The sequence below is a fragment of the Lasioglossum baleicum genome, chromosome 17 (genome assembly GCF_051020765.1).
Source record: "Lasioglossum baleicum chromosome 17, iyLasBale1, whole genome shotgun sequence".
NCBI lineage: Eukaryota > Metazoa > Arthropoda > Insecta > Hymenoptera > Halictidae > Lasioglossum > Lasioglossum baleicum.
In genome coordinates this window covers 8,214,846-8,239,871 of record NC_134945.1, presented here as the reverse complement: position 1 = coordinate 8,239,871, position 25,026 = coordinate 8,214,846, and the positions used below count along the sequence as shown (strand labels likewise).

The 25,026-nt window shown below is 59.2% G+C and overlaps 1 protein-coding gene and 3 pseudogenes across 1 annotated transcript; all 4 read left to right on the top strand.

Annotated features, from left to right (window-relative positions):
• LOC143217549 (uncharacterized) lies at window positions 1-6,424 on the top strand. The gene has a single exon (XM_076441937.1). It carries the CDS (start codon window positions 1-3, stop codon window positions 5,962-5,964), a length of 5,964 nt encoding a protein of 1,987 aa, XP_076298052.1. The 3' UTR covers window positions 5,965-6,424.
• Window positions 6,413-6,592, top strand: LOC143217760 (U2 spliceosomal RNA; annotated as a pseudogene).
• Window positions 6,593-14,450: 7,858 nt separating this feature from the next.
• On the top strand, window positions 14,451-14,629 carry LOC143217745 (U2 spliceosomal RNA; annotated as a pseudogene).
• Window positions 14,630-22,564: 7,935 nt separating this feature from the next.
• Window positions 22,565-22,727, top strand: LOC143217758 (U2 spliceosomal RNA; annotated as a pseudogene).
• Window positions 22,728-25,026: the final 2,299 nt, after the last annotated feature.

Below are 25,026 nucleotides of genomic sequence, written 5' to 3'. Positions count from 1 at the left end.
ATGTCTGAACAAACTAACAACGCGATAGTTATTTATATCGATTTTCCGTTCCCGGCGGAATTTAGATGCCCGGAATGCTTCGGCAAACCGGGTATTAGGCTCGGTGGGACCTATAAATCCCACTGCGACCTGATCAAACATGCCAAAAGGAACCACCCCGGTCATTCGGTGGTTCATCGATGCGGCGAGTGTGGTGAGCACGGGAAGGGAGCTTATCCCTTAAAGTCCGTTAAGACGCACCACACCGCCGCTCACTCGGGTGGATCAGGTCGCGGTGGGACGAGAGGAGCGCGCGGCTCCTCCACAATTTCCACCGTGAGGTCCTCTCCCTCGGCGACCGGAAATACTAATTGCTCGGTCCCTTCGGGGGCCGAGTCAATTTTAAGGGTGACCGGAGCTGGCACCGCCACTACCACCACGGCCACGGCGACGACGGCAGCGTGCACGGCGACGACGATGACGTCGACGACGTGCACCACCACGACGACGACGACAACAGCGTGCGGGATGCGGCGGTCTGCAGCCCAACGTTCAAGGATCTCCGGGGGGGCCCCTCCACCATCTACGGGCCCCGCAGCTGCACCGACCACCCGTGCAGCTGCCACTGCGTCGACGACGACGACGACAACGACGACCTCGACGACCACCAGACGCCCGTCCTCCTCCCTAAGACAGAGCACGCTGTCTTTCGGCAGCGTTGCTTCTGCCAAGGGGACGACGACGGGGACGGCGACGAGGACGGACAGAACGCCACCGACAACGACGGCGACAAGGGCGAGGGCAGTTACAAGGCCTTCAACGACGCCACCACCACCGACGGCGACCGCACGGGTCGTACCGGCCGCGGCGGCGCCCGTGCGGAACAGACTGGCCTTGAAGAGGACGAGGACGACAGCGGCTCCCACCAAGCCGACGACGACGACGCCACCACCATCAACGGCGTCCGCACGGGTTGCATCGGCTGCGGCGGCGGCGCCGGCGGCTTCCTCCAGGAAGTCGAAGACGCCCCCGCCGCCCCCGGCGCCCGTGCGGCAGAAGCTGCTGTCCCTCCGAAGGACGGCGACGAGGGCGGACCCTCCGAGGACCTCGGCTACCCCCCCACCACCTCCAACCAGCGTGGGGACCAGGCCGGCTGCGGCGGCGGCGCCGACGGCTTCCTCCAGGAAGTCGAAGACGCCCCCGCCGCCCCCGGCCTTAGCGAAGCCGAGGATCATCTCCGTAAGGGCCGTCAACATCGCCGTGAAGAAACTGCCCTCGCCCCACCAGACAACGTCGACGACGACTACGACGAAGAGAGACGGCGGGACGAGACGGAGTGACGGCTCTGTTTCAGGGTCAACACCACCATCAGGGACCAGGGCAGCGCCCGCTGCCAAGAGCCGGACCGGACCAGGAGCCGCCCAACGAGCCACCCCGAGTCCATCGACACGCAAGTCGACCCCGGAGCCGCCCCGCGAGAAGCCTGCCAGCGGGGCGGCGAGGAGGAAGAGGGGGTCGACGGTCTCCCCTACAGCGAAGGCCCCGACAACCAGCCCGAGGGGGCCAGTCACCAGGAGTAGGGGAGCCAGCGTGCCGCTGGATCTCGGGGACATCCTAAAGCGGACGACAGCCCTCACCACCACCCGGAGGAAGGCGGCTCCGAAAGCCGGCTCTAAGAAGTCGCCGAGGAGGACGGGGTCGGGGCGGGACAGGGCTTCGCCCGCCCCCACCACCCCGCCGAGCGTCCCGACCACCCGGACGTTCACCTCGGCGATCAGGACGGCGGCATCACCATCCTACGCCGCCGTCACAGCGGGCGCAACGGTGGTCAGCGCGGCGCCAGCAGGGGACCAAACGGAAGGAGGAAGAAGGCTGCGGTCGTTCACTCGGGCGTCTTCACTACCGCCCGAGTGCTCGACCGCAGCCCGCAGCAGCCCCCCCCTCGCCACCATCCTGAGGGGAGCTTCCGCCTCTCCTCCCTCCCCACCCACCATCTACGGGGAGCAGGGGAGCGGAAGAGGCTGCTGCGTGGTCTCCTGCATGGCGCCGGCTACACTCACCACGACCACCGTCACCACCACCGTCAGTGGGGGGCCCATCGTCACCTCACGGCCCCTCGCGGGGGGAGTGGAGAGGGGAATGAAGAGGACTCTGTCGCGGACAGTAGTCCCCTCCCTCCCCCCCATCGAGGAAGTGACGGTTACACCTGGTCCCTCCCGGACAGCGGCCGTCACCCCCCCTCCGGCCATCGAGGGGAGAGAAGAGGAGGAGGGGGCGGAGGATGACGATTCCTCCCCCCTCCCGTGGTCTCCCGCCGTCTCTAGGAGACGACACCGCCGACGAGTTCTGTCTTCGTCGCCTACATCTCCGTCTGGTTTCAGGTCGCCGATCCCGGAGACGCTGCAGCCGCCGACAGCGAGGACTCCAGCCCGCACGCCACCAGCGCGGGAGACGAGGGCGCCAGGTGCACCACGCCGACCATCTGCGGGTGACCAGCGTCCTCCATCGCCCCTACCAGCTCCGGTCACCGAGGGGGCAACGAGGGGGGCCACCACCACCGCCACCACTACCACCGTCACGCCGAGGAACCGGTCCTCGGCCGCATCGCGCAGGGGCGCGCGACGAGGGACGGCGACGGGAAGCAGGAGCAACGGAACCGAGAGCGTGAGCGATCGGGCCCCTGCCGGCTCCGCGCGGACGGACCGACTCCGCGATCTACGCGAAATGTTCAATCGCTTGGGAGGGTTTGGTTCGCGTTTTCGTAGTGTGGGTGGGAATACCCCTGGGAGCTCGCACCCGGGTGGTTGTAGAACGGGGACAACGAATGCCCCTGCGGGCGTCGGTGTAGTGCCCACCGACCTCCAAACCCCGCGAGACCCGGAGCATCGGCGGCCTGTGCCTGCTGGTCAGCCTCGCCCTCGCCCGCGCGCATCCCTTAGAAGGGAGCAAGTCGCGTTGGCGGAGGAGAGGCGCTTACTGATCGGTTTGGCCGGGGCCGTCGATAGTATTCAAGATCTGGAAGAGGTGGCGACTACGATCGCCGCCTTCTTCCAACGCTTCGGGTCAAGACCCGCGGGGGTTGGAGAAAATACAAGGGGAAGGCTAACCGCTGCTGCGGGGAGGGAGAGGCGTGTCGGAGGTGCATCGGCATCGCGCCCTCCCGGTCGTCCTGAACCGGAGGCTGCAAGAAGCACGGACCAAGTCGCAGAGGCAACGCGGATCCAGAGGCTGTTTCGGCAAAACCGCAGGCGTGCGGTCCAGGAGGTGTTGATGGGCGCTCCGGCGCAATGCCAGGTCCCGAAGGACCAGGTACATCAACACTTCCTCGACATGTACTCACCTGCGAGTACGCCACCAGCCTCTGGGCCTCTCGGCTTTCCTTCAGAGGCTCCAACGGCGGCGAGTGACGCAGCACTGGTTCGGCCTTTCGGAGTGAGTGAGGTGGATCGTCGACTCCGGCGGATGTCAAACTCCGCTCCGGGGCCAGACGGTCTAACTTACCGTGATCTCCGGAAGGCCGACCCGGACTGCGCCATTCTGACCGCCTTTTTCAACCTATGTCAAAGGTTGGAGTCGGTCCCTGCTTCTTGGAAGTCCTCCAACACTGTGATGATTCACAAGAAGGGCGACCGGGGGGATCTTTCGAACTGGCGGCCACTAGCCATGTCCGACACGACCCCCAAACTCTTCGCGGCGGTGCTTGCCGACCGCCTCGTCACGTGGGCGCTACACAATGAGCGGCTTAGCCCTCAACAAAAGGGCTTCCTGCCGTGCGAGGGATGCTACGAGCAGAACTACGTGCTGCAGGAGGTCCTTAACGACGCTCGCAGGGGCAGGCGTCAGGTGGTGGTGGCGTGGTTGGACCTGTCGAACGCGTTCGGCTCGGTCCCCCACTCAACCATCTACCACGCCTTCGCGGAGGCCAAGGTCCCCGAGCCCTTCCGTAACATCTTGGAAGGGCTCTACGACGGGTGCACCACCCGAGTGCGAACCTCACAGGGCTTTACCGACCCTGTCCCCATCCTCTCCGGAGTGAAGCAAGGATGCCCGCTGAGCCCTGTGGCGTTTAACCTTGCCCTGGAATCGGTGCTTCGTGCAGCATCCGGCTCCTCGGCGGGTTACACGCTCCACGGCCGGCGGTACAACATCCTTGGCTACGCTGACGATATGGCACTAGTTGCCGACACTCCGGAGGGGATGGAAACACTGTTGAGAACAGTGGAGGCTGCAGCAGAGAGGATTGGACTTCGGTTCAACCCGGCGAAGTGTGCAACACTGCACCAGGACAGCAGAGGCACTCGCCGGGCCGTTCCTACCTGCTTCAGCCTACAGGGTCAGGGGTTGAAATCCCTGGCAGCAGGAGTGCCATACGAGCATCTCGGAGTCCCCACGGGATTCCAGGTGAAGCAGACTCCGCTCCTGACGATCGAGGAGCTCGTCCGCGATCTCCGCTCCGTAGATCGTTCCCTCCTCGCCCCATGGCAAAAGTGTGAGGCGGTTGGGACATTTATATTGCCCCGCCTCGACTTCATGCTGCGGGGAGCCCATGTGGAGAAAGGTCCTTTAAAAGTCGCGGATAAGCTTGTAAAGAAGCTCGCGAAATCCTGGCTCAACCTGCCTCAGAGAGCCAGCGCGGAGGTGATCTACCTCCCCCCCAGTCGGGGAGGATGTGGATTACTTCCGCTTGCTGACCTGGCCGACGCGCTGGTCATCGGGCATGCGTTCCGTCTTCTGACGGCGCCTGACCCGGCGATCAGCGGGCTGGCCAGAGATTCTCTGAGGGGGGCGGTAGCCAGGAAAATCGGTCGTCCACCTACCGAGCAGGATCTGGCGGACTACCTCTCCGGCTCGCTGGAGGGGGAGTTCGCCAGAACCAGTAGCGACTTCTCCACACTGTGGTCGAGGGCACGAAACGCGGCGCGGCGATTAGGAGACGTGCTCCAATTGCGATGGGAGTGGAGCGCTGCACGCCAGGAACTGGGTATTAGACTCCGAGGCTCACGCGGGCGCACGACGGTCGTAACACCCGTGGCTCGGACCCAGGTGTTGCACCGACTGAGGGCGGCGGTGACGGAATTTTACCATCACCGGCTGAACAGCAAGCCGGACCAGGGAAAGGTCTTCGGGGTGTCGTCGCGGACGAAAGTGTCAAACCACTTCCTCCGTGGCGGCAGTTTCACCCGCTTCGCTGATTGGCGCTTCGTCCACCGAGCTCGCCTCGACGTCTTACCCCTTAATGGGGCTAGACGCTGGGGTGGGGGTGACAAGCGTTGCCGGCGATGCGGGGAGGCCCTGGAGACCTTGCCCCATGTGCTGTGTCACTGCCGCCCCCACTCGGCTGCATGGCAACTGCGCCACGACGCCGTCGTCTCGCGTATTTCGCGAGCCTGCCGACTGCCGGGGAATTTAAGGGTTAACCAAAGGGTCGAGGGTCTCACCGGCGATCTAGAGGCGCTCAGGCCGGACATCGTTGTCAGGCATGAGCCCTCGAAGAGCGTCGTGATCATCGATGTGACCGTGACCTTCGAGAATGGCATCGAAGCTTTCGAAGCCGCAAGGCTCCGGAAGATACAAAAGTATCTTCCGATCGCGGCCGTTCTCGAAGAGCAGGGTTACCGAGTTGTGACCGACGCGATCGTCGTGGGGGCCCTCGGCTCATGGGATCAAGCCAATGAGCCGGTGCTCAAAGTGCTGCGTATTAGCACGAAATACGCAAGCATGATGCGCCGGCTCATTGTCTCTGAGACCATCCGGTGGGGTCGGGACATCTACGTGGAGCACGTGTCGGGGGTCCGACAATATGCTGCTGCTCCCGCCGCCGTCCCCGCCCCGGAGTTTCCCCTGTGCATTGATGCGGTGGACGTGGCCTCCCCCGCGGCCCCCCCGAATACACTATCGCGCCCCGAAAATACATATAACAGCGAGAATATTGACGGCAACAACAATGTAAATGTACTGACTCAGGGCCATTTCGGCCCTGTATAATACTATATTAATTTCTAGCGAGGGCAACGAGCCCGCAGCACGCCTCTTTCTCTATCTCTATTCTTTCTCTACTCTCTCTCTACTCTCTATCTTTTGTCTTCCTTCTTTGCTGTCTCTCTACTCTTCTATCCGCTAATCTCTAGTCATCTTCCTAGCTTAAGTTTTCTGGTGTGCTGTGGGCCGTTCCATTATGTCTATTTTAACCTTGACAAGGCTCGGGCCGCTGATTTTATATTCTGATAATTAGAATTATATTTATTTAGTGACGTGTGGATGAATGTGTGTGTGTGTGTGCGTATGCGTATGAGTGAATGATTGCCACGCAGGGGGACATAGCTCCCCCGCGCCACACCCCCCCCACCAAAGAAATTGTTTTATTGTATTTATATATAGCCCTCGCCGAAAGGCAACAATACTGTACCGCCCCCGAGCACTAGCTCGGGGGACGATTAATTGAAAATAAAAACGCCTTTATCTGTTCTTATCAGCTTAATATCTGATACACTCCCCATCGGGGAGTCAGAATATTAACTCGATTTTTGGGAATTGACTGAGCGGTCGGGGCTTGCTCCCCCTCGGTCACGGGTCGGCCACGCATTGCAGTGCCGTGTGGATTGGCCCAATCTGCGAATTCAATCACAGTCAATTCCCAATAATTCGAGGAGATATCTACTCCCCAGTGCAAAATTTCGTTTATGAGCGCCGTCGCTCGAAGTCGCGAGTTTCGTGTGTGCGCATCACCAGGAGCCGAGGAGCGATCGGGGCGCGACTGGCCGCCGAGGAGGAGGACTTCACCTTCAGCGTCTCCACCGAGCAGCCGGGAACACCGTGGACACCTCTGCAGGACCTCGAGTGGGGTAAGTGATCGACTCCCCCTCTGACTCTCTTCCCCCGCGCGAGCCCAAGTGCGTTAACCCGCACGGCCGTTCAGCGCGGTTACCCCTCCCCTCCGTTCGTTGTTATTCGTCTTTGTCCTGTCGACACTTAGCTCTGCTAATTGTTTGTCAGGATAAATTCAATAACAACCAACGGCTCTTTCCTAGGTCATCGGAACAAGGGAGTTCCGGAACGTTCGTTTCGGAATTACGTAACGCTTCGTAAACGTTTCGACAAATTTCACAGTTATAACATCAATTTATTCGACGTCAGACTAAGTTATTAATTATTTAATAACTTAGTTCTGTTCCGAGTACTTTGTTGCTGCTAATTGTGAAATTTGGGAGCAATCCTGTGCCGGATATTAATAATAATCTACATTAAACATCTTTTCGTTTAATACCGGCACGTCGGAACGTACGACGATTTTGCGTGCGTTTCCCCGGAGCAAACCAACTCCGGAGTAACTTTGATTCCGACCAGAGACCGCCGAATTGTTTAATCGAGTCCGCTCGATTAAATTAATTCGGTTTAATCCTTTCAGTCACCGATCCGTGTAGGCCTTGGAGATTCTTCAGACCTGAGCTGAAGAATTTCTCCAAGTACCGCCAAGTATCGGTGCAGCCCTCTAGCGGTAGATCCCTGCACGAGGAGCTGGAACGAGTTCCTCGATCGACCGCTAGATAGCCCCCCTTGATGGTGTCTCTTACCATCAAGGTAGATCCCTCGCCTGTCACTTTATCTTCTTAACCTCTTTCAATCCTACTATCGATCCGCTCTCTTTTCTGTCTTCCCTTATTTTCTCTCTATTTTCTTCTATCGCTGTTTTCTAACTCTTCTGGTGAGTCGATCGCTTACCTTTCTGTTTTAATTGTTATATTTGTTTTATTTATTTGTGTATAAGTGCAGTGCTGTGATCTATTTCTATTTATTGTATTTATTGTGCGGTCTTGTACCATATTTTATCCTATGTTCTGACTCAGTGCTGTGCTGTTATATTTTATTCTATTCTAACATTGACTCTATTTTATTTATTTATACAATTTTAAACAAGTGACTATATTTTATCTATTATATTTTATTTATTGCTATTTATTCCATTTTAAACTAGTCACTTGACATTTTCTTTTAATTTACACTCGAGGTAAACCCGTAGAGACTGTCCCACAATGTCTGAACAAACTAACAACGCGATAGTTATTTATATCGATTTTCCGTTCCCGGCGGAATTTAGATGCCCGGAATGCTTCGGCAAACCGGGTATTAGGCTCGGTGGGACCTATAAATCCCACTGCGACCTGATCAAACATGCCAAAAGGAACCACCCCGGTCATTCGGTGGTTCATCGATGCGGCGAGTGTGGTGAGCACGGGAAGGGAGCTTATCCCTTAAAGTCCGTTAAGACGCACCACACCGCCGCTCACTCGGGTGGATCAGGTCGCGGTGGGACGAGAGGAGCGCGCGGCTCCTCCACAACGTCCACCGTGAGGTCCTCTCCCTCGGCGACCGGAAATATTAATTGCTCGGTCCCTTCGGGGGCCGAGTCAATTTTAAGGTTAACCGGAGCTGGTACCGCCACCACCACCACGGCCACGGCGACGACGGCAGCGTGCATGGCGACGACGACGACGTCGACGACGTGCACGACGACGACGACGACGACAACAACGGCGTGCGGGATGCGGCGGTCTGCGGCACAACGTCCACGGATCTCCGGGGGGGCCCCTTCACCATCCACGGGCCCCGCAGCTGCACCGACCACCCGTGCAGCTGCCACTGCATCGACGACGACGACGACAACGACGACCTCGACGACCACCAGACGCCCGTCCTCCTCCCTAAGGCAGAGCACGCTGTCTTTCGGCAGCATTGCTCCTGCCAAGGGGACGACGACGGGGACGGTTACGGCGACGAGGACAGACGCAACGCCACCGACATCGACGGCGACAAGGGCAAAGGCAGTCGCGAGGCCATCGACAACGCCACCACCATCCACGGCGACCGCGCGGGCTGTACCGGCTGCGGCGGCGGCGCCGGCGGCTTCCTCCAGGAAGTCGTCGACGCCCCCGCCGCTACCGGCGCCCGTGCGGAATAGATTGGCCTTGAGAAGGACGACAGCGGCCACCAAGAAGACGACGACGCCACCACCATCTACGGCGTCCGCACGGATCGTACCGGCTGCGGCGGCGGCGCCAGCGGCTTCCTCCAGGAAGTCGAAGACGCCTCCGCCGCCCCCGGCGCCCATGCGGCAGAAGCCGCTGTCGCTCAGAAGGACGGCGACGAGGACGGACCCTCCGAGGACCTCGACAACCCCCCCACCACCTCCAACCAGCGTGGGGACCAGGCCGGCTGCGGCGGCGGCGCCAGCGGCTTCCTCAAGGAAGTCGAAGACGCCCCCGCCGCCCCCGGCCTCAACGAGGCCGAGGATCATTTCCGTGAGGGCCGTCAACATCGCCGTGAAGAGACTGCCTTCGCCCCAACAGACAACAGCGACGACGACTACGACGAAGAGAGACGGCGGGACGAGACGGAGTGGCGGCTCTGTTTCAGGGTCAACACCACCAGCAGGGACCAGGGCAGCGCCCGCTGCCAAGAGCCGAGCCGTAGGGGCCGCCCAACGTGCCACCCCGAGTCCGCCGACACGCAAGTCGACCCCGGAACCGCCCCGCGAGAAGCCTGCCAGCGGGGCGGCGAGGAGGAAGAGGGGGTCGACGGTCTCCCCCACAGCGAAGGCCCCGACCACCAGCCCGAGGGGGCCAGTCACGAGAAGCAGGGGAGCCAGCGTGCCGTTGGACCTCGGGGACGTATTACAACGGACAGCAGCCCTCAACACCACCCGGAGGAAGGCGGCTCCGAAAGCCGGCTCTAAGAAGTCGCCGAGGAGGACGGGGTCGGGGCGGGACAGGGCTTCGCCCGCCCCCACCACCCCGCCGAACATCCCGACCACCCGGACGTTCACCTCGACGATTAGGACGGCGGCATCTCCATCCTACGCCGCCGTCACAGCGGGCGCAACGGTGGTCAGCGCGACGCCAGCAGGAGAACAAACGAAAGGAGGAAGAAGGTTGCGGTCGTTCACCCGGGCGTCCTCACTACCGCCCGAGTGCTCGACCGCAGCCCGCAGCAGCCCCCCCCTCGCCACCATCCTGAGGGGAGCTTCCGCCTCTCCTCCCTCCCCACCCACCATCTACGGGGAGCAGGGGAGCGGAAGAGGCTGCTGCGTGGTCTCCTGCATGGCGCCGGCTACACTCACCACGACCACCGTCACCACCACCGTCAGTGGGGGGCCCATCGTCACCTCACGGCCCCTCGCGGGGGGAGTGGAGAGGGGAATGAAGAGGACTCTGTCGCGGACAGTAGTCCCCTCCCTCCCCCCCATCGAGGAAGTGACGGTTACACCTGGTCCCTCCCGGACAGCGGCCGTCACCCCCCCTCCGGCCATCGAGGGGAGAGAAGAGGAGGAGGGGGCGGAGGATGACGATTCCTCCCCCCTCCCGTGGTCTCCCGCCGTCTCTAGGAGACGACACCGCCGACGAGTTCTGTCTTCGTCGCCTACATCTCCGTCTGGTTTCAGGTCGCCGATCCCGGAGACGCTGCAGCCGCCGACAGCGAGGACTCCAGCCCGCACGCCACCAGCGCGGGAGACGAGGGCGCCAGGTGCACCACGCCGACCATCTGCGGGTGACCAGCGTCCTCCATCGCCCCTACCAGCTCCGGTCACCGAGGGAGCAACGAGGGGGGCCACCACCACCGCCACCACTACCACCGTCACGCCGAGGAACCGGTCCTCGGCCGCATCGCGCAGGGGCGCGCGACGAGGGACGGCGACGGGAAGCAGGAGCAACGGAACCGAGAGCGTGAGCGATCGGGCCCCTGCCGGCTCCGCGCGGACGGACCGACTCCGCGATCTACGCGAAATGTTCAATCGCTTGGGAGGGTTTGGTTCGCGTTTTCGTAGTGTGGGTGGGAATACCCCTGGGAGCTCGCACCCGGGTGGTTGTAGAACGGGGACAACGAATGCCCCTGCGGGCGTCGGTGTAGTGCCCACCGACCTCCAAACCCCGCGAGACCCGGAGCATCGGCGGCCTGTGCCTGCTGGTCAGCCTCGCCCTCGCCCGCGCGCATCCCTTAGAAGGGAGCAAGTCGCGTTGGCGGAGGAGAGGCGCTTACTGATCGGTTTGGCCGGGGCCGTCGATAGTATTCAAGATCTGGAAGAGGTGGCGACTACGATCGCCGCCTTCTTCCAACGCTTCGGGTCAAGACCCGCGGGGGTTGGAGAAAATACAAGGGGAAGGCTAACCGCTGCTGCGGGGAGGGAGAGGCGTGTCGGAGGTGCATCGGCATCGCGCCCTCCCGGTCGTCCTGAACCGGAGGCTGCAAGAAGCACGGACCAAGTCGCAGAGGCAACGCGGATCCAGAGGCTGTTTCGGCAAAACCGCAGGCGTGCGGTCCAGGAGGTGTTGATGGGCGCTCCGGCGCAATGCCAGGTCCCGAAGGACCAGGTACATCAACACTTCCTCGACATGTACTCACCTGCGAGTACGCCACCAGCCTCTGGGCCTCTCGGCTTTCCTTCAGAGGCTCCAACGGCGGCGAGTGACGCAGCACTGGTTCGGCCTTTCGGAGTGAGTGAGGTGGATCGTCGACTCCGGCGGATGTCAAACTCCGCTCCGGGGCCAGACGGTCTAACTTACCGTGATCTCCGGAAGGCCGACCCGGACTGCGCCATTCTGACCGCCTTTTTCAATTTGTGTCAAAGGTTGGAGTCGGTCCCTGCTTCTTGGAAGTCTTCTAATACTGTGATGATTCACAAAAAGGGCGACCGGGGGGATCTCTCGAACTGGCGGCCACTAGCCATGTCCGACACGACCCCCAAACTCTTCGCGGCGGTGCTTGCCGACCGCCTCGTCAAGTGGGCGCTACATAACGAGCGGCTTAGCCCTCAACAGAAGGGCTTCCTGCCGTGCGAGGGATGCTATGAGCAGAACTACGTGCTGCAGGAGGTCCTTAACGACGCTCGCAGGGGTAGGCGTCAGGTGGTGGTTGCGTGGCTGGACCTGTCGAACGCGTTCGGCTCGGTCCCCCACTCAACCATATACCACGCCTTCGCGGAGGCCAGAGTCCCCGAGCCCTTCTGTAACATCTTGGAAGGGCTCTACGACGGGTGCACTACCCGTGTGCGAACCTCACAGGGCTTCACAGACCCTGTCCCCATCCTCTCCGGAGTGAAGCAAGGATGCCCGCTGAGCCCTGTGGCGTTTAACCTTGCCCTGGAATCGGTGCTTCGTGCAGCATCCGAGACCTCGGCGGGTTACACGCTCCACGGCCGGCGGTACAACATCCTTGGCTACGCCGACGACATGGCACTAGTTGCCGACACTCCGGAGGGGATGGAAACACTGTTGAGAACAGTGGAGGCTGCAGCAGAGAGGATTGGACTTCGGTTCAACCCGGCGAAGTGTGCAACACTGCATCAGGACAGCAGAGGCACTCGCCGGGCTGTCCCCACCTGCTTCAGCCTACAGGGTCAGGGGTTGAAATCCCTGGCAGCAGGAGTGCCATACGAGCATCTCGGAGTCCCCACGGGATTCCAGGTGAAGCAGACTCCGCTCCTGACGATCGAGGAGCTCGTCCGCGATCTCCGCTCCGTCGATCGTTCCCTCCTCGCCCCGTGGCAAAAGTGTGAGGCGGTCGGGACATTTATATTGCCCCGCCTCGACTTCATGCTGCGGGGAGCCCATGTGGAGAAAGGTCCTTTAAAAGTCGCGGATAAGCTCGTTAAGAAGCTCGCGAAATCCTGGCTCAACCTGCCTCAGAGAGCCAGCGCGGAAGTGATCTACCTCCCCCCCAGTAGGGGAGGATGTGGATTACTTCCGCTTGCTGACCTGGCCGACGCGCTGGTCGTCGGGCATGCGTTCCGTCTTCTGACGGCGCCTGACCCGGCGATCAGCGGGCTGGCCGGAGATTCTCTGAGGGGGGCGGTAGCCAGGAAAATCGGTCGTCCACCTACCGAGCAGGATCTGGCGGACTATCTCTCCGGCTTGCTGGAGGGGGAGTTCGCCAGAACCAGCAGCGACTTCTCCACATTGTGGTCGAGGGCACGGAACGCGGCGCGGCGATTAGGAGACATGCTCCAATTGCGATGGGAGTGGAGCGCTGCACGCCAGGAATTGGGTCTTAGACTCCGAGGCTCACGCGGGCGCACGACGGTCGTAACACCCGTGGCTCGGACCCAGGTGTTGCACCGACTGAGGGCGGCGGTGACGGAATTTTACCATCACCGGCTGAATAGCAAGCCGGACCAGGGGAAGGTCTTCGGGGTGTCGTCGCGGACGAGAGTGTCAAACCACTTCCTCCGCGGCGGCAGTTTCACCCGCTTCGCTGATTGGCGCTTCGTCCACCGAGCTCGCCTCGACGTCTTACCTCTTAATGGGGCTAGACGCTGGGGCGAGGGTGACAAGCGTTGCCGGCGATGCGGGGAGGCCCTGGAGACCTTGCCCCATGTGCTGTGTCACTGCCGCCCCCACTCGGCTGCCTGGCAACTGCGCCACGACGCCGTCGTCTCGCGGATTTCGCGAGCCTGCCGACTGCCGGGGAACCTAAGGGTAAACCAAAGGGTCGAGGGTCTCACCGGCGATCTGGAGGCGCTCAGGCCTGACATCGTTGTCAGGCATGAGCCCTCGAAAAGCGTCGTGATCATCGATGTGACCGTGACCTTCGAGAACGGCATCGAAGCTTTCGAAGCCGCAAGGCTCCGGAAGATACAAAAGTATCTTCCGATCGCGGCCGTTCTCGGAGAGCAGGGTTACAGAGTTGTGACCGACGCGATCGTCGTGGGGGCTCTCGGCTCATGGGATCAAGCCAATGAGCCGGTGCTCAAAGTGCTGCGTATTAGCACGAAATACGCAAGCATGATGCGCCGGCTCATTGTCTCTGAGACCATCCGGTGGGGTCGGGACATCTACATGGAGCATGTGTCGGGGGTCCGGCAGTACGCTGCTGCTCCCGCCGCCGTCCCCGCCCCGGAGTTGCCCCTGCCCCTTGGTGCGGTGAACGTGGCCTCCCCCGCGGCCCCCTCAAATATATCGCGCCCCGAAAATCAATACACTGACTGCGACAATAATGACAGCGACAGTAATGGAAATGTATTGACTCAGGGCCACTTCGGCCCTGTATAAATTTATATATATTCATTCTTAGCGAGGGCGACGAGCCCGCAGCACGCCCCTCTTTCTATCTCTCTATCTTTCTCTACTCTCTCACTCTCTATCTTTTGTCTTCCTTCCTTGCTGTCTCTCTACTTCTCTATTAATCTAGTCATCTACCTAGTCTAAGTTTTCTAGTGTGCTGTGGGCCGTTCCACTATGTTTATTTTAATCCTGACAAGGCTCGTGCCGCTTATTTTATATCTTGATAATTGTATTGTTTATTTATTGACGTGTGGATGTGCGTGTGTGTGTGTGCGTGTGCGTCTGAATGTGTTTGTCACGCAGGGGGACATAGCGCCCCCGCGCCACACCCCCCCCCACCAAAGAAACTATTTTTTTATGTATAGCCCTCGCCGAAAGGCACCAACACTGTACCGCCCCCGAGCACTAGCTCGGGGGACGATTATTTGAAATAAAAGTCCTTTTATCTGTTCTTATCAGCTTAATATCTGATACACTCCCCATCGGGGAGTCAGAATATTAACTCGATTTTTGGGAATTGACTGAGCGGTCGGGGCTTGCTCCCCCTCGGTCACGGGTCGGCCACGCATTGCAGTGCCGTGTGGATTGGCCCAATCTGCGAATTCAATCACAGTCAATTCCCAATAATTCGAGGAGATATCTACTCCCCAGTGCAAAATTTCGTTTACGAGCGCCGTCGCTCGAAGTCGCGAGTTTCGTGTGTGCGCATCACCAGGAGCCGAGGAGCGATCGGGGCGCGACTGGCCGCCGAGGAGGAGGACTTCACCTTCAGCGTCTCCACCGAGCAGCCGGGAACACCGTGGACACCTCTGCAGGACCTCGAGTGGGGTAAGTGATCGACTCCCCCTCTGACTCTCTTCCCCCGCGCGAGCCCAAGTGCGTTAACCCGCACGGCCGTTCAGCGCGGTTACCCCTCCCCTCCGTTCGTTGTTATTCGTCTTTGTCCTGTCGACACTTAGCTCTGCTAATTGTTTGTCAGGATAAATTCAATAACAACCAACGGTTCCGTCCTAGGTCGTCGGAACAAAGGAATTCCGGAACGTTCGTTTCGGAATTACGTAACGCCTCGTGTACGTTTCGATAAATTTCACAATTATAACATCAATTTATTCGACGACGGACTTAGTTATTAATTATTTAATAACTTAGTTCTATTCCGAACACTTTGTTGCTGCTAGTTGTGAAATTTGGGAGCAATCCTGTGCCGGTAGTTAATAATAATCTACATTAAACATCTTTTCGTTTAATACCGGCACGTCGGAGCGTACCACGATTTTGCGTGCGTTTTCCCGGAGCAAACTAACTCCGGAATAACTTTGATTCCGATCAGAGACCGCCGAATTGTTTAATCGAGTCCGCTCGATTAAATTAATTCGGTTCTAATCCTTTCAGTCACCGATCCGAGTAGGCCTTGGAGATTCTTCAGACTTGAGCTGAAGAATTTCTCCAAGTACCGCCAAGTATCGGTGCAGCCCTCTAGCGGTAGATCCTTGCACGAGGAGCTGGAACGAGTTCCTCGATCGACCGCTAGATAGCCCCCCTTGATGGTGTCTCTTACCATCAAGGTAGATCCCTCGCCTGTCACTTTTATCTTCTAACCTCTTTCATCCCTCTATCGATCCGCTCTCTTTTCTGTCTTCCCGTATTTCTCTCTATTTTCTTCTGTCGCTATCTGCTATTCTTCTGGCGAGTCGATCGCTTGCCTTTCTGTTTTAACTGTGTTATTTATTTTATTTATGTATTGTGAAGTGCAGCGCTGTGGTCCTTATTTATTTATTGTATTTATTGCGCGGTCTTGTACCCGATTTTAACCCCTGACTCAGTGCTGTGCTGTTCTATCATATTTTATCTATTTATTTATTTTATTTCGTGCAAGTGACATCACAGATTTTATTTATTTTACTGTGTTTTATTTATTTTACTGTGTCTTATTTATTTCACTGTATTTTATTTATTTTACCGTATTCTATTTATTTTACTACATTATTTTTACACTCTAGTCACTTGACATTTTTATTTACATTCGAGGTAAACCTGTAGAGGTTGTCCCATAATGTCCGAAATGAACAACGCGATTGTTATATACATCGATTTTCCGTTCCCGGCGGAATTCAGATGCCCGGAATGCTTCGGCAAACCGGGTATTAGGCTCGGTGGGACCTACAAATCCCACTGCGACCTGATAAAACACGCGAAAAAGAACCACCCCGGTCATTCGGTGGTTCATCGTTGCGGCGAGTGTGGTGAGCACGGAAAGGGAGCGTATCCCTTGAAGTCCGTTAAGACGCACCACACCGCCGCTCATTCGAGCGGATCAGGTCGCGGTGGGACGAGAGGAGCGCGCGGCTCCTCCACAACGTCCACCGTGAGGTCCTCTCCCTCGGCGACCGGAAATACTAATTGCTCGGTCCCTTCGGGGGCCGAGTCAATTTTAAGGTTGACCGGAGCTGGTACCGCCACCACCACCACGGCCACGGCGTCGACGGCGACGTGCACGGCGACGACGATGACGTCGACGACGTGCACCACGACGATGACGACGACGACAGCGTGCGGGATGCGGCGGTCTGCAGCCCAACGACCAAGGATCTCCGGGGGGGCCCCTCCACCATCCACGGGCCCCGCAGCTGCACCGACCACCCGTGCAGCTGCCACAGGATCGACGACGACGACGACAACGACGACGACCTCGACCAGACGCCCGTCCTCCTCCCTGAGGCAGAGCACGCTGTCATTCGGCAGCGCTGCCTCTGCCAAGGGGACGACGACGGGGACGGCGACGGGGACAGACAAAACGCCACCGACAGCAACGGCGACAAGGGCGAGGGCAGTTACAAGGCCATCAACCACGCCACCACCATCCACGGCGACCGCGCGGGTTGCACCGACTGCGGCGGCGGCGCCGGCGGCTTCCTCGAGGAAGTCGTCGACGCCCCCGCCGCCCCCGGCGCCCGTGCGGAACAGACTGGCCTTGAAGAGGACGAGGGCGACAGCGGCTACCACCAAGACGACGACGACGACGCCACCACCATCGACGGCGTCCGCACGGGGTGCATCGGCTGCGGCGGCGGCGCCGGCGGCTTCCTCCAGGAAGTCGAAGACGCCCCCGCCGCCCCCGGCGCCCGTGCGGCAGAAGCCGCTGTCCCTCCGAAGGACGGCGACGAGGGCGGACCCTCCGAGGACCTCGGCTACCCCCCCACCACCTCCAACCAGCGTGGGGACCAGGCCGGCTGCGGCGGCGGCGCCGACGGCTTCCTCCAGGAAGTCGAAGACGCCCCCGCCGCCCCCGGCCGTAGCGAAGCCGAGGATCATCTCCGTAAGGGCCGTCAACATCGCCGTGAAGAAACTGCCCTCGCCCCACCAGACAACGTCGACGACGACTACGACGAAGAGAGACGGCGGGACGAGACGGAGTGACGGCTCTGTTTCAGGGTCAACACCACCAGCAGGGACCAGGGCAGCGCCCGCTGCCAAGAGCCGAGCCGTAGGAGCCGCCCAACGTGCCACCCCGAGTCCGCCGACACGCAAGTCGACCCCGGAACCGCCCCGCGAGAAGCCTGCCAGCGGGGCGGCGAGGAGGAAGAGGGGGTCGACGGTCTCCCCCACAGCGAAGGCCCCGACCACCAGCCCGAGGGGGCCAGTCACGAGAAGCAGGGGAGCCAGCGTGCCGTTGGACCTCGGGGACGTATTGCAACGGACAGCAGCCCTCAACACCACCCGGAGGAAGGCGGCTCCGAAAGCCGGCCCTAAGAAGTCGCCGAGGAGGACGGGGTCGGGGCGGGACAGGGCTTCGCCCGCCCCCACCACCCCGCCGAACGTCCCGACCACCCGGACGTTCACCTCGACGATCAGGACGGCGGCATCACCATCCTACGCCGCCGTCACAGCGGGCGCAACGGTGGTCAGCGCGGCGCCACCAGGAGAACAAACAGAAGGAAGAAGAAGGCTGCGGTCGTTCACCCGGGCGTCCTCATTACCGCCCGGGTGCTCGACCGCAGCCCGCAGCAGCCCCCCCCTCGCCACCATCCTGAGGGGAGCATCCGCCTCTCCTCCCACCCCACCTATCATCTACGGGGTGCAGGGGAGCGGAAGAGGCTGCTGCGTGGTCTCCTGCATGGCGCCGGCAACACTCACCACGACCACCGTCACCACCACCGTCAGCGGGGGGCCCATCGTCACCTCGTGGCCCCTCGCGGGGGGAGTGGAGAGGGGAATGAAGAGGACTCTGTCGCGGACAGCAGTCCCCTCCCTCCCCCCCATCGAGGAAGTGACGGTTGTCCCTGGTCCCACCCGGACAGCGGCCGTCACCCCCCCTCCGGCCATCGAGGGGAGAGAAGAGGAGGAGGGGGCGGAGGATGACGATTCCTCCCCCCTCCCGTGGTCTCCCGCCGTCTCTAGGAGACGACACCGCCGACGAGTTCTGTCTTCGTCGCCTACATCTCCGTCTGGTTTCAGGTCGCCGATCCCGGAGACGCTGCAGCCGCCAACAGCGAGGACTCCAGCCCGCACGCCACCAGCGCGGGAGACGAGGGCGCCAGGTGCACCACGCCGACCATCTGCGGGTGCCCAGCGTCCTCCATCGCCCCTGCCAGCTCCGGTCACCGAGGGAGCAACGAGGGGGGCCACCACCACCGCCACCACTACCACCGTCACGCCGAGGAACCGGTCCTCGGCCGCATCGCGCAGGGGCGCGCGGCGAGGGACGGCGACGGGAAGCAGGGGCAGCGCTGAGAACGTGAGCGATCGGGCCCCTGCCGACTCCGCGCGGACGAACCGACTCCGAGACTTACGCGAAATGTTTAATCGCTTGGGAGGGTTTGCTTCGCGTTTTCGTAGTGTGGGTGGGAATACCCCTGGGAGCTCGCACCCGGGTGGATGTAGAACGGGGACAACGGTCCCTGCGGGGCGGACAAATGCCCCTGCGAGCGTCGGTGTAGTGCCCACCGACCTCCAAACCCCGCGAGACCCGGAGCATCGGCGGCCTGCGCCTGCTGGTCAGCCTCGCCCTCGCCCGCGCGCATCCCTCAGAAGGGAGCAAGTCGCGTTGGCGGAGGAGAGGCGTCTACTGATCGGTTTGGCCGGGGCCGTCGATAACATTCAAGACCTGGAAGAGGTGGCGACTACGATCGCCGCCTTCTTCCAACGCTTCGGGTCAAGACCCGCGGGGGTTGGAGAGAATACGAGGGGAAGGTCAACCGCTGTCGCGGGGAGGGAGAGGCGTGTCGGAGGTGCATCGGCATCGCGCCCTCCTGGTCGTCCTGAACCGGAGGCTACAAGAAGCACGGACCAAGTCGCAGAGGCTACGCGGATCCAGAGGCTGTTCCGGCAAAACCGCAGGCGTGCGGTCCAGGAGGTGTTGATGGGCGCTCCGGCGCAATGCCAGGTCCCGAAGGACCAGGTACATCAGCACTTCCTCGACATGTACTCACCTGCGAGTACGCCACCAGCCTCTGGGCCTCTCGGCTTTCCTTCAGAGGCTCCAACGGCGGCGAGTGACGCGGCACTGGTTCGGCCTTTCGGAGTGAGTGAGGTGGATCGTCGACTCCGGCGGATGTCAAACTCCGCTCCGGGGCCAGACGGTCTAACTTACCGTGATCTCCGGAAGGCCGACCCGGACTGCGCCATTCTGACCGCCTTTTTCAACCTATGTCAAAGGTTGGAGTCGGTCCCTGCTTCTTGGAAGTCTTCGAATACCGTGATGATTCACAAGAAGGGCGATCGGGGGGATCTTTCGAACTGGCGGCCACTAGCCATGTCCGACACGACCCCCAAACTCTTCGCGGCGGTGCTTGCCGACCGCCTCGTCACGTGGGCCCTACATAATGAGCGGCTTAGCCCTCAGCAAAAGGGCTTCCTGCCGTGCGAGGGATGCTACGAGCAGAACTACGTGCTGCAGGAGGTCCTTAACGACGCTCGCAGGGGCAGGCGTCAGGTGGTGGTTGCGTGGTTGGACCTGTCGAACGCGTTCGGCTCGGTCCCCCACTCTACCATCTACCACGCCTTCGCGGAGGCCAAGGTCCCCGAGCCCTTCCGTAACATCTTGGAAGGGCTCTACGACGGGTGCACCACCCGAGTGCGAACCTCACAGGGCTTTACCGACCCTGTCCCCATCCTCTCCGGAGTGAAGCAAGGATGCCCGCTGAGCCCTGTGGCGTTTAACCTTGCCCTGGAGTCGGTGCTTCGTGCAGCATCCGGCTCCTCGGCGGGTTACACGCTCCACGGCCGGCGGTACAACATCCTTGGCTACGCTGACGATATGGCACTAGTTGCCGACACTCCGGAGGGGATGGAAACACTGTTGAGAACAGTGGAGGCTGCAGCGGAGAGGATTGGACTTCGGTTCAACCCGGCGAAGTGTGCAACACTGCACCAGGACAGCAGAGGCACTCGCCGGGCCGTTCCTACCTGCTTCAGCCTACAGGGTCAGGGGTTGAAATCCCTGGCAGCAGGAGCGCCATACGAGCATCTCGGAGTCCCCACGGGATTCCAGGTGAAGCAGACTCCGCTCCTGACGATCGAGGAGCTCGTCCGCGATCTCCGCTCCGTAGATCGTTCCCTCCTCGCCCCATGGCAAAAGTGTGAGGCGGTCGGGACATTTATATTGCCCCGCCTCGACTTTTTGCTGCGGGGAGCCCATGTGGAAAAAGGTCCTTTAAAAGACGCGGACAAGCTCGTAAGGAAGCTCGCGAAATCCTGGCTCAACCTGCCTCAGAGAGCCAGCGCGGAGGTGATCTACCTCCCCCCCAGTCGGGGAGGATGTGGATTACTTCCGCTTGCTGACCTGGCCGACGCGCTGGTCGTCGGGCATGCGTTCCGTCTTCTGACGGCGTCTGACCCGGCGATCAGCGGGCTGGCCAGAGATTCTCTGAGGGGGGCGGTAGCCAGGAAAATCGGTCGACCACCTACCGAGCAGGATCTGGCGACCTACCTCTCCGGCTCGCTGGAGGGGGAGTTCGCCAGAACCAGCAGTGACTTTTCCACATTGTGGTCGAGGGCACGAAACGCGGCGCGGCGATTAGGAGACGTGCTCCAATTGCGATGGGAGTGGAGCGCTGCACGCCAGGAGTTGGGTCTTAGACTCCGAGGCTCACGCGGGCGCACGACGGTCGTTACACCCGTGGCTCGGTCCCAGGTGTTGCACCGACTGAGGGCGGCAGTGACGGAATTTTACCATCACCGCCTTAACAGCAAGCCGGATCAGGGGAAGGTCTTCGGGGTGTCGTCGCGGACGAAGGTGTCAAACCACTTCCTCCGCGGCGGCAGTTTCACCCGCTTCGCTGATTGGCGCTTCGTTCACCGAGCCCGCCTCGACGTCTTACCCCTTAATGGGGCTAGACGCTGGGGTGAGGGTGACAAACGTTGCCGGCGATGCGGGGAGGCCCTGGAGACCTTGCCCCATGTGCTATGTCACTGCCGCCCCCACTCGCCTGCATGGCAACTGCGCCACGACGCCGTCGTCTCGCGGATTTCGCGAGCCTGCCGACTGCCGGGGAATTTAAGGGTTAATCAAAGGGTCGAGGGTCTCACCGGCGATCTAGAGGCGCTCAGGCCGGACATTGTTGTCAGGCACGAGCCCTCGAAGAGCGTCGTGATCATCGATGTGACCGTGACCTTCGAGAACGGCATCGAAGCTTTCGAAGCCGCAAGGCTTCGGAAGATACAGAAGTATCTTCCGATCGCGGCCGTTCTCGGAGAGCAGGGTTACAGAGTTGTGACCGACGCGATCGTCGTGGGGACTCTCGGCTCATGGGACCAGGCCAATGAGCCGGTGCTCAGGGTGCTGCGTATTAGCACGAAATACGCAAGCATGATGCGCCGGCTCATTGTCTCTGAGACCATCCGGTGGGGTCGGGACATTTACGTGGAGCACGTGTCGGGGGTCCGACAGTACGCTGCTGCTCCCGCCGCCGTCCCCGCCCCGGAGCCGCCCCTGCCCCTTGGTGCGGTGAACGTGCCCCCCCCCCGCGGCTCCCCCAAATATATTACCGCGCCCCGGAAATTTATACATTGAACGCATCGACAACAATGTTAACGATAACGATAGTGATAATGTATTGACTCAGGGCCACTTCGGCCCTGTATAATTTTATATTGATTTATAGCGAGGGCAACGAGCCCGCAGCACGCCTCTCTCTCTATCTCTCTATCTCTCTCTACTCTCTATACTCTCTGTCTTTCGTCTTCCTTCTGTCGCTGTCTCTCTACTTTTCTATCCTCCAATCTCTAGTCATCTTCTTAGCTTAAGTTTTCTGGTGTGCCGTGGGCCGTTCCAATACGTTCATTTTAAATTTTGACAAGGCTCGTGCCGCTTATTTTATACTATTGATAATTAGATTATTTATTGACGTGTGGATGTGTGTGTGTGTGAGCGTATGTGTTTAAGTATGATGTCTGCCACGCAGGGGGACATAGTTCCCCCGCGCCACACCCCCCCACCAAAGAAATTTTATATTTATATCTAGCCCTCGCCGAAAGGCAGCAATAATGTACCGCCCTCGAGTATCAGCTCGGGGGACGATTAATTGAAAATAAAAATGCCTTTATCTGTTCTTATCAGCTTAATATCTGATACACTCCCCATCGGGGAGTCAGAATATTAACTCGATTTTTGGGAATTGACTGAGCGGTCGGGGCTTGCTCCCCCTCGGTCACGGGTCGGCCACGCATTGCAGTGCCGTGTGGATTGGCCCAATCTGCTTAATTAAATCATAGCAGTCAGTTCCCAGAAATCGGGGAAATATCTCCCAAATTCCGTTTCGAGCGCCGTCGCTCAAGTCGCGAGTTTCGTGTGTGCGCATCACCAGGAGCCGAGGAGCGATCGGGGCGCGACTGGCCGCCGAGGAGGAGGACCACACCATCAGCGTCTCCACCGAGCAGCCGGGAACAACGTGGACACCTCTGCAGGACCTCGAGTGGGGTAAGTGATCGACTCCCTCTCTTACTCTTCTCCCCCGCGCGAACACCAGTGCGCTAACCCGCACGGCCGTTCAGCGCGGTTACCCCTCCCCACCGTTCGTTGTTATTCGTCTTTGTCCTGTCGACACTTAGCTCTGCTAATTGTTTGTCAGGACGAATTCAATAACAGCCAACGGCTCTTTCCTAGGTCGTCGGAACAAAGGAATTCCGGAGCGTTCGTTTCGGAATTACGTAACGCCTCGTGTACGTTTCGATAAATTTCACAATTATCACATCAATTTACTCGACGACGGACTTAGTTATTAATTATTTAATAACTTAGTTCTATTCCGAGGACTTTGTTGCTGCTGGTTGTGAAATTTGGGAGCAATCCTGTGCCGGATATTAACAGTAATTCACATTAAACATCTTTTCGTTCACTACCGGCACGTCGGAACGTGCGACGATATTTCGTTCGCTTTTCCGGAGCAAACGAGCTCCGTGGTAACTTTGCTTCCGACCAGAGACCGCCGAATTGTTTAATCGAGTCCGCTCGATTAAATTAATTCGGTTTAATCCTTTCAGTCACCGATCCGAGTAGGCCTTGGAGATTCTTCAGACTTGAGCTGAAGAATTTCTCCAAGTACCAGCAAGTATCGGTGCAGCCCTCTAGCGGTAGATCCCTGCACGAGGAGCTGGAACGAGTTCCTCGATCGACCGCTAGATAGCCCCCCTTGATGGTGTCTCTTACCATCAAGGTAGATCCCTCGCCTGTCACTTTTATCTTCTAACCTCTTTCAATCCTTCTATCGATCCGCTCTCTTTTCTGTCTTCCTATATTTCTCTCTATTTTCTTCTATCGCTGTTCTCTACTTTCCGGTGAGTCGATCGCTTACCTTTCTGTTTTAATTGTTCTATTTATCTTATTTATTGGTGTAGAAGTGCAGTGCTGTGATCGTTTATTTATTTATTGTATTTATTGTGAACCTGTTTTATTTTACTTTGTGTCGACTCAGTACTGTGCTGTATTAATTTATTTTTACCTCACGATTGTTGACTCTATTTTATATATTTAATTAATTCTCAAGTGACATTGCTGATTTTATTTATTCTACTGTGTGTTATTTATTTTACCGTGTCTGTTAAACGCGAACGATACAGTTTTGTATGATTCAGCGCCGCGACCACCCCCCTCGTCGTCCCTACAGCACCGCGGCGAGTCTTCACCTCGAAGCGAGCTCCCGTATGTGTGTACGGTGGGGGAATCCACCGATTACCGGTAAATAGGACCCCCAGCCAGTTTGAAGGCGTGTTCCGTTGTAACCTCCTCTGCGAGTACACACGCGAATTATATAATAGCTACGAGCAAGTTCCAAAAACGACCGATAATCTCCTCTGCGAGAAACACGTAGAATAATCTCCCCTGCGAGCTCTGTTCTTTCGGGTTAAAGTGCGTCCGTAGCCTCAGCAACAATAAAGTGCTTGTTTTGTGAACCGGAACACGCGGGTGGAACAATTGACTGAAACCTCTCACGAATATCCAATCTCCGACCGAATTTTCTCCTGTCCTTCTTCACGCGAGTCCAACGCATTTATCGTTCACGGATCCTCAGTTCCCTAAAGGGTTCGTGTAACAGTGTCTTATTCAGCTTACTGTGTTTTATTTATTTTTTTTTTTACTGTATTCTATATATCTATTCTCTAGTCACTTGATTTTAATTCTACACTCGAGATCACCTGTAGAGGCTGTCCCATAATGACTGAACAAAATATCACGATTTTCATCGACTTTCCGTTCCCGGCGGAATTCAGATGCCCGGAATGCTTCGGCAAACCGGGAATCAGGCTCGGTGGGACCTACAAATCCCACTGCGACCTGATTAAACACGCCAAAAGGAACCACCCCGGTCATTCGGTGGTTCATCGATGCGGCGAGTGTGGTGAGCACGGGAAGGGAGCTTATCCCTTAAAGTCCGTTAAGACGCACCACACCGCCGCTCACTCGGGTGGATCAGGTCGCGGTGGGACGAGAGGAGCAAGCGGCTCCTCCACCCGTACCACCGTGAGGTCCTCCCTCTCGGCGACCGGAAATATTAATTGC

What these genes read in the sequence shown, in the direction of transcription:
- LOC143217549 (XM_076441937.1), top strand. Translation starts at nt 1, where the DNA reads ATGTCTGAACAAACTAACAACGCGATAGTTATTTATATCGATTTTCCG.